General features: G+C 39.5%; 2 protein-coding genes across 9 annotated transcripts in view; one reads left to right on the top strand and one right to left on the bottom strand.

Annotated features, from left to right (window-relative positions):
- The window catches only part of LOC129765280 (peroxidasin), a 368,884-nt gene that overhangs the window by 46,134 nt on the left and 304,488 nt on the right, over positions 1-18,262 (bottom strand). The window lies entirely within an intron of this gene.
- On the top strand, positions 13,304-13,946 carry LOC129765297 (zonadhesin-like). The gene has a single exon (XM_055765452.1). The coding sequence runs from the start codon at positions 13,319-13,321 to the stop codon at positions 13,913-13,915; it is 597 nt and encodes a 198-aa protein (XP_055621427.1). The 5' UTR covers positions 13,304-13,318; the 3' UTR covers positions 13,916-13,946.

Here is an 18,262-nt window from a genome sequence, read left to right as displayed (position 1 = left end):
TTGCTATGATCTTGTCGATCGATGGTATACCACTTACGGAACGAAGACGAAGTCGAAGACGACGAAGAAAATTAAACATGAACACGGCGACTTCCGGTTCATTAAAAACGTCCACGGGTTAATCAAAGACATCTAGTGGCGTCTAAATGCGTTCCCCTGGTAGTGAACGCCGCCCGATGAGCCAGGCTTGTGCGAGCCATTGATGGTAAGCGCCTCAGTAAACATGTTAGATAATTACGAAGCAGTCGGTTTAGGACCACGCCGACTTTTTTCATATATTTAATTTATATAGCATGTTTTGATGAGCGGACCTTCAGCAATCAAAATTGACTAATTTCGCTATCATTCATTCATTTTCCGTACAGGTCAAAAATCTATCTTTTCCTTTTTCGAAGACCTGAAAACACAAAGTGGCGACAAAACGATAGAATGAAGAGAGCAGGAAAATTGTCGACCCACAACCAAATTGTCACCTTTCATTTGACAACATAAAAAAAATCCCGTTCCCCTGATCTAAGGGAGGTCGGTCCAAGATAACCGGTTAGATTAGGATTACATTCTCCTGCTGACTTCTACCAACGCAACGAACATGTTTCGATTGCTTTGTTTTGAATGCCTACTAAAGAAATATTCAGAAGAAACGATGCTCGCAGATAAATGTATAACTACGAAAAAAGCGATATCGTTATCGATCGACAAGATCATAGTAAGCGTTGCAGTAGAAGTAACAATCGGAAGCTGCATTTGAAGGTGTTGAGAACGGAAGGACTCGTCTGCGTGGAGGACTGGCAGGCGATCATCGATCAAAAACGGTTAAATGAAAAGTGGAACATACGCAAGAAACTCGGATGTGTTCTGCTCCTCAATTGCGGGCAACACTGAATACTAGCCTGAGAAAGTGAAACGTCATTACTGTGAAAGTGACGTCATTACTGATACTGTTATTGAGTTTCAGAAGACGATATGATCTGGATAGAGTTGTGTTGCATATATCAGTTTGTTTTATTTTTTTAATTTTTATTTGTGTTCTTGAATATTTTGAACAAAAAGAATCCTTTTTTGCTCCATTCCCCCCTTTACGAAAAATAATTCCAGTGTTTCCCCCTATCAGTATTTTGAAAGAAAGTCTGTAGCATATCAGTAAAATAATATATTACAAACGGTTTTCAAGCTATGTTCGCAACAAGTTTGATTGTATACATATATCTGATTACAAAAAAGGTATATAAAATCAGTAAGGCACCTGCGGCTGAATGATTTCCGCCATAATTGTAATTCTTGAGAACGTTGTCGAAAAGCACACCTCATGTCATCTTCGATATCCACTCTGTTATGATGTTTTATTTTTTTTATTTGTTTGGGGTGATCAGCACGTGTTATGATGTTTTGTTTCCATCAGCAGCATTGTGTAGAAAGCCCAGATTCACATAAATACTACGCAAAAGACAACAACGTTCGTAACGCTTATTCCCTATATCAGGATAAAACTTGATCATTTGTAGATCGATGAGTTTGTTCTGGAATCGATCTCAAATGGGATTTCAAACCTTGTCCAAGTTGTATCCAAGAGGGTTTTGTGACAATTTTTGCTAATCATTGTAGTCTTCAATGCGAGGTAAATATACAGTATTCCCTTGCAAAATTCCCCCCTTTTGATGACCAAGTTCCCCATTAGAGGGTGAATTCCCCACCGGTTGAAAATCACTGTTCTATAGCATGCAATTTGCGCAATGAGAATGTGATTACTGCCCTAGAATTTATACAAATTCAAAGACAAACCTAAGTTCGTTTACCTTTGATAAAAAGCTGCTTTGGCAGGTGATCCGCTTTTGGCACGTACAACTTGCATTACTAAAGAATAATATGGGTTACAACACTGAGTTAAAAATGATAGACGAAAAAATTTAGAATTATATTATAGTTATACACTTAAAACACCATAGCCACCATAGCGTGAAAGTTTTCGGAATTGGCAACTATCATCGAAGCTATGTTCGGTGAAAATTCTAACATTCTTTTTTTTAATTTCAACTAAAACAAATTATGTTTTATTACCAGAATGGCCCAACACCCTCCTATTACACACCATACGATACGAATCGGTAAACCGTCCATCCTGGAAACAAATATTGATATTTCAGGCACTCGGAAGGATCGACGCACACTCCTGCGTCGTTACGAACAAATCCGGGCACACAGAAGCATCCAGTTTTACACATTTTAACACACGCTTGGGGTCCCTGCTTCCGGCAAGTAGCTGGACAAGCCGTACCACAAGGTGAATACTCCTCATTAGGTCCGCACATTTCTGGAATGTTCAATAATAATAAAATGGAAAATTAGAATGTGTTCTGTGGAGCCTCTGTGATGATATTCCAACTCACCATACGGAACATATACGACACAATTGCAACAATGAACGCTAATCACCGAAATTATTACTATTATTGTCAGAGTTTTCATAATGGTGCGAGATTTGTTTTTCTCTGAATAATGTCCAAAGCTTGTGACTGATTATATCGCTGGTCTTATGAGTTGTTTATATAGAATGTAGGGCAAATCTTCTATTCAAATGATTCATTCGAACGTGACGAAATGACGACAAATCATTGATTGACATCATCCACCTTGTGCATGATTACAGCTAACCATAATTAGCATTCCTGGTTGACCTCATACTTCTAGAAGCATGCGTTACTTTAGGCGTCGTACACAAATTACGTAACGTGAGAAGGGGGGGGGGGTCAGGCTGCGTTACTTGCTGTGTATTAGAGATAGGGAATTGCGTTACTTAGGGGGGGGGGGTAAGGGGTCCAAAATCCGGATTTTTAGCCTCACGTAATTTGTGCACGACGCCTCAGGTCCACCAGGTTGATGTTCATTAGAAGCTCGGTGCTTGGAGGGATCGCATTTTGAAGATGTGTTGTGCACTTTTGGAAGCAACAAACAAAAATTTGACAAGTGATGTCAAAAATTATTGCTCAGCTAAATTTGTCCAAAAAAAAACTTGGAGATTTTTTTTTCTGAACATCGAATTATCCTCGAAATGATTTGGTGCTAGTAGAAATATTATAATCGATGTGAAAGTTGAACATAACATTACAGAACATCGTGTAAACAAACGTATAGAACATAAATGAACAGTACATTTTTCGAAAAGTGATCACTATCTTAACATTGACAACATTTCACTAGTCTGGTTCTTTTTTTCTATCCCATGTACATCATTTATGAACTAACATTGCAATAGTTCACCGTTTAAAATCTGACACATCTGACAAATATCCGATCAACTTGGTACTTTATTTTGATTGAAGCCTTAGAAAGATGGTGTACTACCACATACTGCGACGAAGAAGCAATGAGTTACGATCAAATTATTTAAAACGATAATTTATTGGTAATAAATGACGATGTTGCTGTCACGTGTTGATGGTATATGAAAATGTGTCGTCAGCAGGGGAACCTGCTCCCGAAAATCGCACATATGGGATAAGGGAACCTTAGCAGAAATCCTCTTCTTGGACAATCGTCCCGATCAATGCACTCTCCAATGGTATCTCGTACGTAACCGGCCGTGCATACGCATCCAGGTCGGCAAACTTCAATACACACCGTAGGTATGGTTTCACAGGTTTCCTGACAAACCGAACCGCAAGCGGAATATTCTTCGTTCGGTTCGACGCATTCTATTTCTAGAAAGTCGTCAAAGGATTCTATCGATCCGATGAGATCTGTTACAGCTACAGCAACAGAAGTATTCACTGGATTTGTATCGATGAAAGCTGGCCGAATAGTTTGAGCACAGTAGATTGAAAACCAAATAGCAAGAACAACAGCTGCCACCTCAGGTCTCATTCTGAGGAAATTTTTCGCAGAAGATTTACCAATAATACTGATTGTAGTTTGTTCACTGGCATTATTTTATATGAATTGTGCAGTCTTGTATACTTCGTCTTGGAGCAGAAGAACGTGAGTGTATTGTACACAGTGTATATGGCTGCAGCTGAACGATTTTTCAAATGAAAATCAGGCATCATACAAAAAGTACATATGTTTTTAGAGGACTTCTTAATATAGTGCCATTATTTGCAGTGCACATTTAAGAGTTGAATAGCGCAGAACATGTAGGGGAAGTGGGGGCATAGTGGTCACCCTAATAATATGCCCATTTCCAGCACCCACATACCGATTAAATTCCCGTTTCTCGAAGAATATAATAGTTCTCATTGTTCTTCAAGATAGCAAACGGCTTCTACTATAAAAATTCAAAATAGTACACTTTTCATCATTGGAAAAAAAGGTGAAAAATCGAACTTTTTTTTTGCTTGGAGGTAAAGTGGTCATCTAGTGGGGGCAAAGTGGTCACCCGCCCATATCAAGCTAAATGGGATAGATTTATGCGTTTTTTTCGTCCAAATTTGTTCAAATCATATTTGTTATAGTAGGTACATGCATGAAATAAGCTTGGCCTATTCACGTAGAGTCTCAATTTAAATTTTCTCTTGCATACAAAAGCGTAGTAAGAAACACATAACGTTCCGTTGATTTAATTGGAGTGGCATATTTATCCAGGGTCAAAGCCACAAAAGGATCTTTTTCAAGAGCAGAATGTGATGAGGTAAATCAGCTTTAGTAAACAGAACATTGTAAGTTATTATTCACCTATGACCACTTTGCCCCCAAACATGAAAATAATGTCTATGCTATGCTATGCTTCCATAGGAGTATTCATTCATTGAATGTTGTTTTCCACTCTTTGTTTTGTTATGTTCACTCTCAGTCCCGAATAAAGATGATCGGAGAATGTAAAAAGAATCATCGTGCAATTTCACGATTGCTTGCTGCATTCTTTTCGCCATGATTATTCCAAGCAGATACAAGAGTGATTTATAATTAGGTGTGGAGAAATGGGCGAATGAACTTTTCCATATTTGACTGTAGGGAAGCTGTGGATAGAACGGACGGGTAGTTGATTTGAACAATTAGTCCTTCTGTACTCGCGCGTTAAATCATAATTCGTATACTCGCACACGGTGTCAGAGTGAAAGTTTTTTTTGTGTTTATTTTTACAGGCTCAGTTACATAACTTTAAAGGAGCCAACCTCTTAACTATATTTCTACTAGCAAATATTAACATGTTTCCTTAATTCTATGGTTAATAAATTCAAATTCAAATTCACATTCAAATTCTCATTCACTCTTACCATCACACTAAATTCTTAAAACTATCCTTACATCTAATATGTATTCACAATTCAATTTATTCTAATGTTAGTAGGAAGGGAACCGATAGCTCGCGAAGGACGAAAAGGAGTGGAAAAGGGTGTATGAACAATCACACTAGAAGATCGATAGCTTTAAGGAAAACATATATTTGGGACATGTAATCAAGGTCTAACCGAGCCAACACATCTCTCACCGGTTACCAAAAGTTGAACTTCTCTGTAATATTGCTATTATGCTTTTTTTTTCGTTTTTGGTATTTAATTGAAGAAGAGAATATAATTGAATGAAAAAACTCCAGAAAATATATTTCTCCAGCTTCATTCAGTTCAAATAGTCATTTAGCTCATACTCTTCAAAACAGATTATGTTTTGATACTCCACCACAAGTAACGAAATTTAACTTTTTTCCTGCTAATAACTAAAAATATGCAAATGAATAGAATTTATGAAAGTATAAAGGGCTTTGGAATAACATAAATACGTATTAATCAATTGAGGTTTCATTGGTGAAACAATCAGAACATGCCATAACTGCATGTTAGAGATAAACATATTTTTTACATTTCATGCAGTTGTAACGTGTTTTTTTTCTAAAAGCAAAATGTATGACGACTTTTTAGATTAGCCATACTCAACCTGCGGCCAGGCGGCCGTTTTTGGTTGGCCCATCTGGTGATACTTTATTTTAAATTATTATGTACCCTATGGTCAAAAAGAATCGGGAATTTTTAAATGAAACAAAATAGAGTTTCAGACAAATTTATTTTATCTCCTCCAAAATATGTTCCATATGAAGCAACACACATGTGCCAATGCTTGACCCCTGTCTTCCATGCATCCCAGATGCGCCGACGAAGGGATGGCCTTTAGTTCCCTCGTCGCAGTCGCTTTGATCTCCTCGATCGACTGAGAAATCTCGGGCTCGGTGCGTTGGCGCGTTATCATTATGTTTCTGTATTTTTGCACCATATAATTTCTACATCTGTACTGGGGTGAAAGTTTCAAATTTCAAAAATGAAAGCGTTACGTTTAGGAAGCAACAATTTGATTGTTAATATATATAATATCTCTTTGCCGGTTAAACGAATTGATATACGTTCGGAAGATAAAAGGTGTATGAGTGATGCTTGCTACTTATTGATCCAAAAAGATTTTTTCCGTAGCTCAAAAACTGCTTTGAAAGCAAACTATTGGAATCACAAAAATGTATAAATATAGTTGAAAGTCCATCGAAGTCAAGATTGATCAGTGGTTGATGTATGTCGTCGGATGGCTGACATACTCAGTTTATATTTTTCTACTGTGTTGGACGTGCGTGCAAAATTTTTCGCATCAGAATGCATTCTAAGAATATGCGCGAAGTCAGCATACTGCATAGCTTACAATGGCGGGCAGAATGAAGTACCGCGTCGGTTTTCATACCGTTATTTGAAGATTGGTTGTATGTGATTGAATCACAATTACAATTGATTTTATGTGTTTTCAAATAGATGATAGTAATGGGAGAACAAATATGTTATCACCTCGGGCTGCACTGTGTCTAGCATGAGAACAATCTCCGCGTGCATTTTCAATTGGTGTAATGATGATGATGTTTTGGATTTCTCAGACTGTCAGACTTTCTCAGTTCATTCACAACTAAAGGGTGTGTCACATCAAATTGCATCACGGAAAAAACGCTGTAGTAATTTAATTTTTAGGAATTATATCTTCAGCTTTCGCTTTAAAATCAGATAAGAGTGTATAGATCACGTTGGCCATGCTTCACTGTCAATTTTTCGTAAATTGAACGAAAAAGAGCGTCGTGAATTAATCCTGTGCACTCATTTCGAGAATCCGGAGTTGTCACATCGGGACATCGGTAAGATGCTGGGAATCGTCCAATCCACGGTCAGCAGAGTACTAAAACGATACTTCGAGAACCTAACCATCGACCGGAAGGTGAAGAATGGCAAAAATGGATGCTCCGTCAGAGAAAAAGATCACAAGCGCGTAGTCAAGCAGTTTGGACGTGATCCGAGAAGTTCGGTCCGGGATGTCGCCAATAAGCTGAATTTGTCAAGTTCATTCGTCCAGCGGACCAAGCAGCGGGAGGGCCTGCGTACATACAAGGTTCAGAAGGCTCCTAACCGCGACGAAAGGCAAAACATGGTGGGGAAGACGCGAGCCCGGAAGCTGTACACCGAAATGCTGACGAAGCTGCATTGCCTGGTAATGGACGACGAAACCTACGTCAAAGCGGACTTTCGTCAGCTGCCGGGCCTGTTGTTATTCTCCGCAGAGGACAAATCCAGCGTTCCGGAGGAGATTCGCATACAGAAACTATCCAAGTTTGCCAAAAAGTACATGGTGTGGCAAGCGATCTGCTCTTGCGGAAAGCGGAGCGCCCCCTTCGTGATGACCGGCACGGTAAACGGGCAGGTTTACCTTAAGGAGTGCCTACAGAAGCGCTTACTACCACTATTGAAGCAGCACGAGGGCCCCACCATCTTCTGGCCGGATCTCGCTTCGTGCCACTATTCAAAGGACGTGTTGGAGTGGTACGAAGCCAACGGGGTCACCTTCGTGCCAAAGGAAATGAACCCGCCCAACGCGCCGGAGCTTCGCCCAATAGAGAAATATTGGGCGATTATGAAGCAGGCCCTCCGGAAGAACCCAAAAGTTGTCAAATCGGAGGCGGACTTCAAGAGAAAATGGATTTCTGTTCAAAAAAAACTACAACCTGACGTTGTACAGAACCTTATGGACGGGGTAAAGAGGAAGGTACGAGCATACGGGCTTGGGCTCGAAGTATGAAAAATGGAAAATGCCAAAAGTTGTTTAATAGTTTTTATTTTACTGTCTAAAATTTTCAAAAGGATCGGTCTACTGGGCGAATTTCTACAGCGTTTTTTCCGTGATGCAATTTGATGTGACACACCCTTTATTCCTAAATAGACCAACATGGAAAACTGAAATGAACATTAGGCCTTCAGAAAGGTCATTTGGAAAGTCTCACTACCGCTGCCGGTCGCTAATAATCATGAATGATTTATTGGTGACTTTTTCCGATCGACAAATTATTTTTCGTGAATTCGAACATTGTTTCCGGGTTAAAAGAGACGCCAAATTGCAAGCTGGTTGTGGAGAAGGTATTTTAAGCGGTATAAAATAGCGATCATCGGTGTAAAACTAAAGGTGAAAAATTGGTCCGCAGCGGTTGCTGTAGTGATACTGAAAAACTACTAAGAGTTTAGTGTTTCAGTTTTGCTCTAGACAGCGAGTAGTGATACTGAAAAACTACTAAGAGTTTAGTGTTTCAGTTTTGCTCTAGACAGCGAGCAATCAACAGTACATGTTAGTTCTAAGATTGACGTTTTATTGTTTTGCGGACATGTCTTGGATCCCACGAATTCTTATTTTTTTTTTGCGGTTACCAGGTGATAATGGTTCTGGAATATCAAAATTGCATATTTCTAATATTCATTGTCTCTGTGTTCTTGGTAAAATTAGAATTCATGCCTGTCTGTCGATGGGGTATAAGAAGAATTTCTAAAAACTTCCTGCGACTTGTTTTCTTGTCGCTATTGTTCAGGCAATATATTATAAAACAATGTTTCTCCCAAACTGTAACTGCAACTGAACAATATTGAACAATATTCTAAAATAGGGAAAAAGGCACTCGTCCAAAAACGTTGCTCTTATACTAGCGTCGGTGTCACAGACCGTTTATAGTAAAAAAGTGACGCTCGTGACGTGTGACACCTGTGCGTATAGGAAGGGTAACTATTTGACTTCATATGTGGATGAACCTTTTCTACGTACACTAAGTTCCATACCTATAGAACTACTCCATTTTTCTGAGCTTCCAGAGATATGTAAGAAGTCGGTTGAATTGAAATATATAGTGAGAAATACAATAACTTTTTTCATTTATAAGACTGGCTATTTCAACTTTATTGTTGTGTTCAGGCGCGAAACATGCAAAAATCTAAAATTCCAGTGTTCATTGCACTTCTGACTATGCATTCGTGTTGATGAAAATCTATCTGAACCAGGCCTGTTTGAAAATATTTTCCTCAAACCATCAAACTACCGCCTGCAAAGTTACGAGTTAAAAAATTACATGACACATCCCGAAAGTCCTACTTGTATAAAGAAATTCTATTCAAGTTGAATTTATTGTTATCAGAGAAGTTCTCCTGAAATGGTGAAACTAATTCTTCACCATATACTTCAATTCAACCAACTTCTTACATACCTCTGGAAACTCAGAAAAATGGAGTGGTTCTACAGTGATGAAACGCAGTTTATTATTTCGTGATATTTGAACCGCCCTATACAATAAACGACCTGTCAAAAGTGGAAAAATACAAACAAAACCTCATTAATAATGCAGATATAATTTCTACATTTCAAAACCAAGGATTTTATGTGTTTTTATTTTCGAGTGTGGTTCATTGCTGGTTGTATTTCGAAAGGTGAACTTATGTCAAATAGTTTAGTTCAGAATATTCTCCATAAAGATTAATAAATTTTTGCGTGCGTTCACATTCACCTACAGATAACTTGTGCCACCTTAAAATGAGACCTTCAAGCTTGTTTTTGATCGTTTGTCAAATCATACTGTAACTATCGTGAACAAATCTTTTTGAAGAAAGGGAATTTTTAGCATTTGCGATTTATTTTCTTCTATTTTATCAAGTTTTCTTGTGCGGAAATGTGTTATTTCTGAAAACTACACACTTGGGTACGGATATTTTTCACTCGAGTCTCGGTCACATGGACACTTGTTTGGATCGACGCACTTTCCTTCGTCGTTGCGTGCGAACCCGGACTTGCAGATGCACTCACGTGAACATTTGTCCACACAGCCCCGGGGTGGTTCCTTTTGCTTACAGTCGTTTGGACACGCCGTGCCACACCGAGATAACTCCTCGTTTGGTCCGGGGCATGTTTCTAAATTCAGATATTAGACAAAAAATATGTGATTGAAAACGGCGGAGTATTCGATTCTACGTACCACATGGAGCACTGCAGACCGCTGAGAAAATCGTCAAAAACACTGCAATTATGGTTATTTTCATACTGGAATGGGTTTCTATCGACGCTCAAAGTTGATACTGATTCCATAGCATATTTCCAACGACTTATTTATACATGATAACGCTTGGTTCGCTTATTTGAGTGGATAATCTGGACGTGCTCTTAGACACAACTTATGCATGATCGCTTGTTATAATTTTTTCATTCACTTTGTTGATTGAAAAATGGGATATAGCTCAAGTTTAGCGCGGCAATTAATTTCCACAAAATATGCTGAAATATGTACATAAATTGTGTTGTTCTATGATGCAATCTAAATACAAAAAAAAAGGGTCTGGGACGGGATTTTGACATAGGAATGTGAGGTAGTGAAGCGAGCTTCTAAGGAAGACATAAATGTGGAATATAATATTGAGTTCACGACAACTCAAGCTATCATAATCTGATTTGCGCGAGTATACCATTTCGAACTTCTAAATCAACAGCCAGTTAAATTCATTAATTTTTCGATCAGAAATACGACATTTCTTTTTCCCTAACCCTATATTTTTGAATTAAGAATTTGTTTTTTTTTTTGCAGAAATTGTTACAAATTAAATATTCAAAGTATTGCCCATCCCTAGTCACAACTTGTTTACATCTTTCTGGCAATTCACGGATGTTTTTGCGGAAATAATCGGCCGGTTTGTCGGCTAACCACGAATCGATCCAATTTTTGACCAGGCCATGTTGTATAGGCCAATTTTTGACAAAATTGGAGAAGTGCTGGTCAACCAGGCCATGTTGTATAGGTCGAAAGAGATAGTAATCGAACGGATCAATGTTAGGAGAATACGGCGAGTTGGATAGGACCTCCCATTTCAGCGTTTCCAAGTATGTTTTGACCAGTTTCGCTACATGCGATCAAGCATTGTCGTGCTGCAAAATAACTTTATCGTGTCTTTGCTCGTATTGTAGCCGTTTTTCCTTCAGTGCACGGCTCAAACGCATTAATTGTCGTCGATAGAAGTCCCCCGTAATGGTTTCATTCGGTTTTAGCAGCTCATAGTACACCACACCTAGTTGGTCCCACCAAATAGACAGCATAACCTTCTGGCCGTGAATATTCCGCGCGGCCGTCGATGTTGATGCATGGTCGGTGTATCCAAACGTTGCCCGACGTTTAGGATTATCGTAATGGACCCACTTTTCATTGCCAGTAACGATTCGATGCAAAAAACTCTTTCTTTTATGCCGTTGGAGCACTTGTTCGCACGTGAAAAAACGGCGTTCGACGTCTCGTGGCTTAAATTCATACGGTACCCAATGTCCTATCTTTCGGATTATTCCCATTGTTTCTAAACGATTGGATATGTTTTACTGAGCTTCTTCTTCTTCTTCAATGGCACTAACGTTCCTAGAGGAACTTCGCCGTCTCAACGTAGTATTACTTGCGTCATTTTTATTAGTACTTAGTTGAGATTTCTATGCCAAATAACACGCCTTGAATGCATTCTGAGTGGCAAGCTCTAGAATACGCGTGATCACAGTGCAAGTCGGAGGAAATTTCTTTGACGAAAAATTCCCCCGACCAGAACGGGAATCGCACCCGAACACCCGGCATGTTAGTTATGACGCTAACCACTCGGCCAAGGGAGCACCCCACTAAGCTACTCCAAGTGTATTTGCATGTTCTTGTTGCGTTTGTGACGGATCTTGATCGAGTAAAGCCTCCTATTCTTCATCTTCAAACATCTTTTATGGCGATCCGAAACGTTCTTTGTCTTGCAAGTCAAAATTACCACTTCTAAACCGTGCAAATCACGTCTGACACGTTCGCTCAGTTGAAGCATGGTCACCATAAACTTCCACCAAAAAGCGATGACTTTCCCCAGATTTTTTCTTCATATTGAAGTAATGAAGTAACACTCCCCGCAAAAACACTCTCGTTGGTACGAAATTCGGCATATTCGAAATGGCAAAAAACTATGTTGTTTACGCTTCAACTTTTTGATATACTGAAAAAGACGCGTAATGACAGTAGCTTTCCAACGAATGTCTGGAAATTTGATTCACTGGAATAATAATCAAGTTACGCCATCTGTTGCAAAACCGAAGAAACTTACCGGTACACCTAATATATTTCTGTTACTATGTTACTTTTTTTTCATTTACAATATCACCGAAAGTGGAACCAAATCAATTTGTTTTCGTTGGTCTCATTTTATGATTTTTTCTAATGTAATCAAAGTTAGTTTTTTCTCCGACTGCATTACTTTCGATAACAAGGTGAACGCAACCTAAAATTTTGTATATCTGTTATCTCATTTATCGTTTGAATATAGTCCTTTTGTTACCCCCAGACATGTTTAAGCATTAGTGTCTCAATTGAAGGGCACATGTTTGGTGTCAATTCATGTTAAACGTCACTTTTTAACTTTTTATGAAAACATTTTTGAAGATATCGATTTATAGTCCCATTTGTCGTATAATGCCCAGATAATATTCTTTTTTACCGTACCGAACCGTACTTAGAAATTCTATGTAACTATGTTAACAATCAAATAAACGGATATTGAAACAGCTTGTTTCTAAGTCTCGAAACTTTATTGACACACCGTGTAAACACTTACGATTTTTAAGAACCAACTGGTGATTTGACATGCGACGTGATCATTTACATCTCCGTCTGATTGAAATTCAACAACCCTACGTGTTTCTCGCGCAGTTAGATAACATCCCAAACAACACTCGTCACCATTAATGCCGTAGTTAGTTGTTCATTTCTTCCGCTCTACTGCCGGACCGGATCACAGAGTTGAACTTTGTTAGGATACGTATTAATGAACAACTGAGAAAGGGATGTGCTAGAATGCCTGATTGATTGGTTGTCGTTGTTACTGTATTCATTGTAGAAGTGTCGTTCTTATGATACAAAGACTTTAATTTTATGGTGTAATGTGGATACATACACGTTTCTCAGGGCTTTGTCCCTGAGATTGTTGTTGGATTGATATAAAATAATGGTAGATAGCAATCTGCAATCAGTATCATCAGTTAAACGGTAAAAAACACTTTTCTCAGGATGAAGCCTACTGTAGCTGCAATCATTCTAACTGTTTGGATTTGCATCTTCTCTCCATCTCCATCAACTTGTCAAGATCCCGTGCCAGATGTTGTAGCAGTTCCTGTGGAGGATCCTTTGGTCGATCCAATAATAGATCCTATCGTAGATCCTATAGTAGATCCAATAGTAGATCCTATAGTAGATCCTATAGTGGATGACATAGTAGAGCCCATAGTAGAACCAATAGTGGATTCTATAGAGGAACCTATAGCTGATGCTATAGCAGAACCAGGAGATATACCGATCGACTCGGTAGTAATAGAACCCATCGAACCGATCATTGCTATTGACCCAACAGAATCCAATCCGGAGGAATGTTTTGGACCGAATGAGGAATACTCAGAGTGTGGTACGGCTTGTCCGGAAAGCTGTGATAGCAGACCGCAGGCTTGTATAATGATGTGTATGAGTGGATGCTTCTGCAAGGAAGGTTTTGTTCGGGATGCCAACGGAATATGCATTGATCGCTACGATTGCCCACAAATGTATTACCGTATCCTCTATTACTACTATCCCATCCGTGACTATTTTTGGGGCTGGTATAATTGCTGGTAAACCTTCGTAAATTTCATGGAACAGACTTACTATATATCGTACAAATAAAGAAAAGTTATGAAAAATAATCAAATTTTATATTTTTTCGATGACGCAGTTGATTGTATTTATTTATTTTCAAGCATTTGAAACATGAAACATGACATGATGTATCACGTATTTCACACTTTTACGTTTTTGACGTAGGACTACGTCTAACCGGAAGATATAGGGGGTGAAATGGAAATCTAGGCACTGAACAAGTAGGAAAAAATGCAAGATTTGGAACGCTTATAACTCGAGCATTTCTCAATAGATCGCAAAGGTTTTTGCATCAATTGATAGGAAATATATCTACGCATCTATCATAACGAATAACATTTCATTTTTCTTGAGATAAATAATTGAATAATTGTGAAATATCAAGCATTGTCCAAATACACTATGTGCCCATTTTTGATTGGTCCATTTTGTACTCCTCAAATCGTACCGACCAAAACGGGCAACCAGAGCAGCAGCGAAATAGAATGAAGCACGATTGGAAAGGAAAAAGAAAAAAATGAGGGAAACATTGGTCGCAGTCTCACACATGCGTAATTCTCGAGCCAGCCAGTCAGCTTAAAAATCCCCGCTCCGCTGCCGTAACGATCATTCTCATTCAAACCGTACACCACATCGGTTCGCATCACAACACATCAACAAACCAACACAAGCAGCCATGGTTGGATATGGCAAAGGAGGAAAAGTGAAGGGAAAGGCAAAATCCCGCTCGAACCTTGATCTGGAGTTCCCGCTCGTGTTGATCTGGAGTTCCCCGCAAGGGTAGCTAGGCCGAGCGCGTTAGTACCAGTGTACCAGTCCACCTAGCCGGCGTTATATAGCTTCGGCCGCCGAAGTGATCGAGTTAGCTGGCAAAGCTGCTCGCGACGATAAGAAAACCTGCATTCGGAACAGAACACATTCGGTTCGGTGGACATCAAGACAACAGGCAGTTGCAGCGAGTGGCGAGTGGCAAACGCAATCGCAAAACGGCATCAGGTAGCAGAAGAAAAAAGTTTGTTCTTTATACAAACTGCTTTGGTGGCAAATCCAGAACAAGGCGGCTTCGAGGGCGTTCGAAATGGTTTTTTTCAAAACCACGAGTACTAAGTTTTCTAAATTGGAACCATTCCATAAAACAAGGCGCTTTTCAGGGCCATTAAACCTTCCAAAAAAGAGTTTAGGAAATAAAGTTCAATGCTTTCTAAAACATTATCCAAAATAATAATAAAACACAAATTGATGTTTTCATAATTTGTTTGCCAGGATTTGATGAGTATGTGAATTTGGCAGTTGTTCTGAGCTTATTGATAGTTGGGGACATTCCTGATTATTCAATTTTCACCAATTCTTAAATTGTTTCCAGATTTAAAGTACAGTAATCTACAATTAGTTCGACATTTAGCTAATTGGACGGACATGTAATGCGACTTATTTAGTTGGACATTTTTGTAAACATAGAGATCCAAATTATGACCCCACATTGAAAGTCGACACTGTACCACTGTCATCGCAAATGTTCAATTACAGGTTAAAATTACCTCCAATCCGGCACTGAGTGGTGGTAATGCGACGTGCCATTGAATGTAATTTACTGTAAAATATGTCACAAGCTGGATGGGAAGAAATTTTCCAACTGTGAAAGCTGTGGCGAGTGACAACAAATCGCTAAACAGGAAGGTTTAGCCGAACAAGATGGGAATATCGAGTGATAACAAAAACACAACACCAAAGGTTCTTTTCAGAACCATCAACATATTCATAAAGAGTAAACAGTAAACTAATCCATTTTTCAGGTAGATAGGTAGGTATTCACGTAGGTGAAGAAAATAAAACAATATATTTAAAATATATATTTAACAAAAGCTGTCCCCTTTGTATAGTCCTACGTCACTCCGGTTATGTCCCCGACATTACCCACCCGTCTTTTTTTTCCCAAAATATATATTTTATTGAGGCACATGTGGCGTTAGTCTGACGGGGCCGGGAGTCCAATATTTTGACAAATTTTGTCTTACAACTATGTTAGTAATATGTAACCGATTACTCGCGGTTGGCTCGAGGTTAGTATTACAAGTGTTCTCATAATTGGTATGTTGCAGTCTTCGATGCTCTGTACGTGTGCCCGACACGGGCTACTTCCTATTGGGATGCAGCTGACCATTAATCAGCAACGCTCCCTAGTCTGTACCCCATATCTAGCGTGGTGCGTCTTTCTCGACTCGAGGAATCCAGGATAGAATGGTCACTAGTCGGCGCAATCATCAGCTCGTGTAGAGTTGTCATGAGCGGTACAACCTTTGGCTCTTGTTGAATGATCAGTGGACTGCACAACCTTCGGCCCGTGCATCTGTAAAGAGTGTGTGTATGTATTGCCGCGACTAAGTAAAAGTTTATCGATCGGATAGGAGGGATATGAAACGGGGACACAACGAAGGAAACATCATTAAACGTTGACATCGGCGTTTCTGAGGAACAGGTATAGATGAAGCAGAAGATCAGGATCCCGGCTACCTAAGATATCCCGGACGGGGATATCCGATTGTCTGCCTTGTGCATGGAACCGGATACACGACCAGACAACATGCTCGATGCCGTGGTAGCCATCGCCACAATCACAAAGATTGTTTGCTGCGAGCCCAATGCGATAGAGATGCGCGTTTAGGTTGTAGTGATTGGACATAAGCCGAGATATCACGCGAATGAAATCACGACCTATATTCAATCCCTTGAACCATGCACTCGTCGAGACCTTAGGGATAATCGTGTGTAACCAACGACCGAACTCATCACCACTCCACATGCGCTGCCAACTTATGAGCGTATACTGACGAGGAATGTGGAAAAATTCATTATAAGCAATTTGCCTTTCAAAAAGTGTGCCTTCTAAAGCGCCCACCTTAGCTAGCGAGTCCGCTTTCTTATTCCCCGGAATCGAGCAATGAGAGGGAACCCATGCTAAGGTAATCTTGAATAATTTTTCGACCAAAACACTCAATAGTTGTCTTATTCTTGTTAGGAAATAAGATGAGCGTTTATCAACTTTCATTGAGCGGATTGCCTCTATTGAGACTGAGAAAAAATAAAATAGTGGTCGATGGGCAATGTTTCAATGATCCCTAATGCGTAATATATCGCACCCAGTTCAGCGACATACACGGAACAAGGATCTTTGAGTTTGAAAGAGGCACTGGAATTTTCATTGAAGATGCCGAAACCAGTGGACCCGTTTATGAATGAACCGTCAGTAAAGAACATTTTATCAGATCCAACTTTCCCATATTCTGCCGAAAATATCGGCGGAATAGAATCGGAGCGTAGGTGATCTGGGATTCCATGGATTTTTTGTCGCATGGACAGATAAAAAATGACAGAGGAATTGCAGAAGTAAGGGAAGCAAACTTGGTTGGAGATGCCTGGTGAAGGGTGCACGTCGTGGGTAAGGTACTCATGGTATAAAGACATAAAACTTGACTGAGGAGTCAGTTGGAGTAGATTTTCTAAGTTATCAATCACCAATGGATTCATGATCTTGCAACGGATGAGAAATCTGTAGGATAATTCTGTGAACCGAAGAGTAAGCGGGGGTACTCCTGCCAAAACTTCGAGACTCATCGTATGTGTCGAATGCAAACACCCCATGGCTATACGCAAGGAACGATATTGTATTCTCTCCAGCTTGAGAATATTAATCCTGGCAGCTGATCGGAAGCAAAAACTGCCATATTCTAACACTGATAATATCGTTGTTTTGTACAACTGAATGAGGTCTCCTGGATGGGCACCCCACCATGTTCCGGTAATTGTTTGGAGAAAATTGATTCTTTGCTGGCATTTCTGTTTCAAATACGCAATGTGTCTCCCCCAGGTACACTTAGAATCAAAATATACACCCAGGTATTTGAAAAACATAGAGTGTTGGATCGTTTTGCCGGATAGGTGAAGCTGGAATTGGGCGGGTTCGTGCTTTCTAGAAAAAACGACCATTTCAGTTTTCTCCGTAGAGAATTCGATACCCAGCTTGAGGGCCCACGTAACAGATTGTTCAGGGTATCTTGCAACGACTTTTGCAGAACGACGGGATTAGTACCCCGTACACTTTTACGTTGTTTTTTATGTCTATTCCGATGTTGTCATTAGCAGGGTTGACAAACTAACGATCGCAAAGTTTTAATACAGATATAGATTCAGATTTTCTGGGAAAAACTCAGATATAAAGATTTTTTAAGGTCAAAAACACAGATTTTATTATGGTAACCCTGGTCCCATGACCGAATATAAGTCCAGGTTTGATTAGGGGTGAATTATCTGGAATACGGATAATTGCAA

This window comes from Toxorhynchites rutilus, chromosome 2 (assembly GCF_029784135.1).
Source record: "Toxorhynchites rutilus septentrionalis strain SRP chromosome 2, ASM2978413v1, whole genome shotgun sequence".
NCBI lineage: Eukaryota > Metazoa > Arthropoda > Insecta > Diptera > Culicidae > Toxorhynchites > Toxorhynchites rutilus.
Note: the sequence above shows the minus strand (reverse complement) of the source record. Positions and strands in the feature narration are given on the sequence as shown.

Bases quoted from the DNA above. Each gene is read 5' to 3' on its own strand.
- LOC129765297 (XM_055765452.1), top strand. From the start codon at position 13,319: ATGAAGCCTACTGTAGCTGCAATCATTCTAACTGTTTGGATTTGCATC.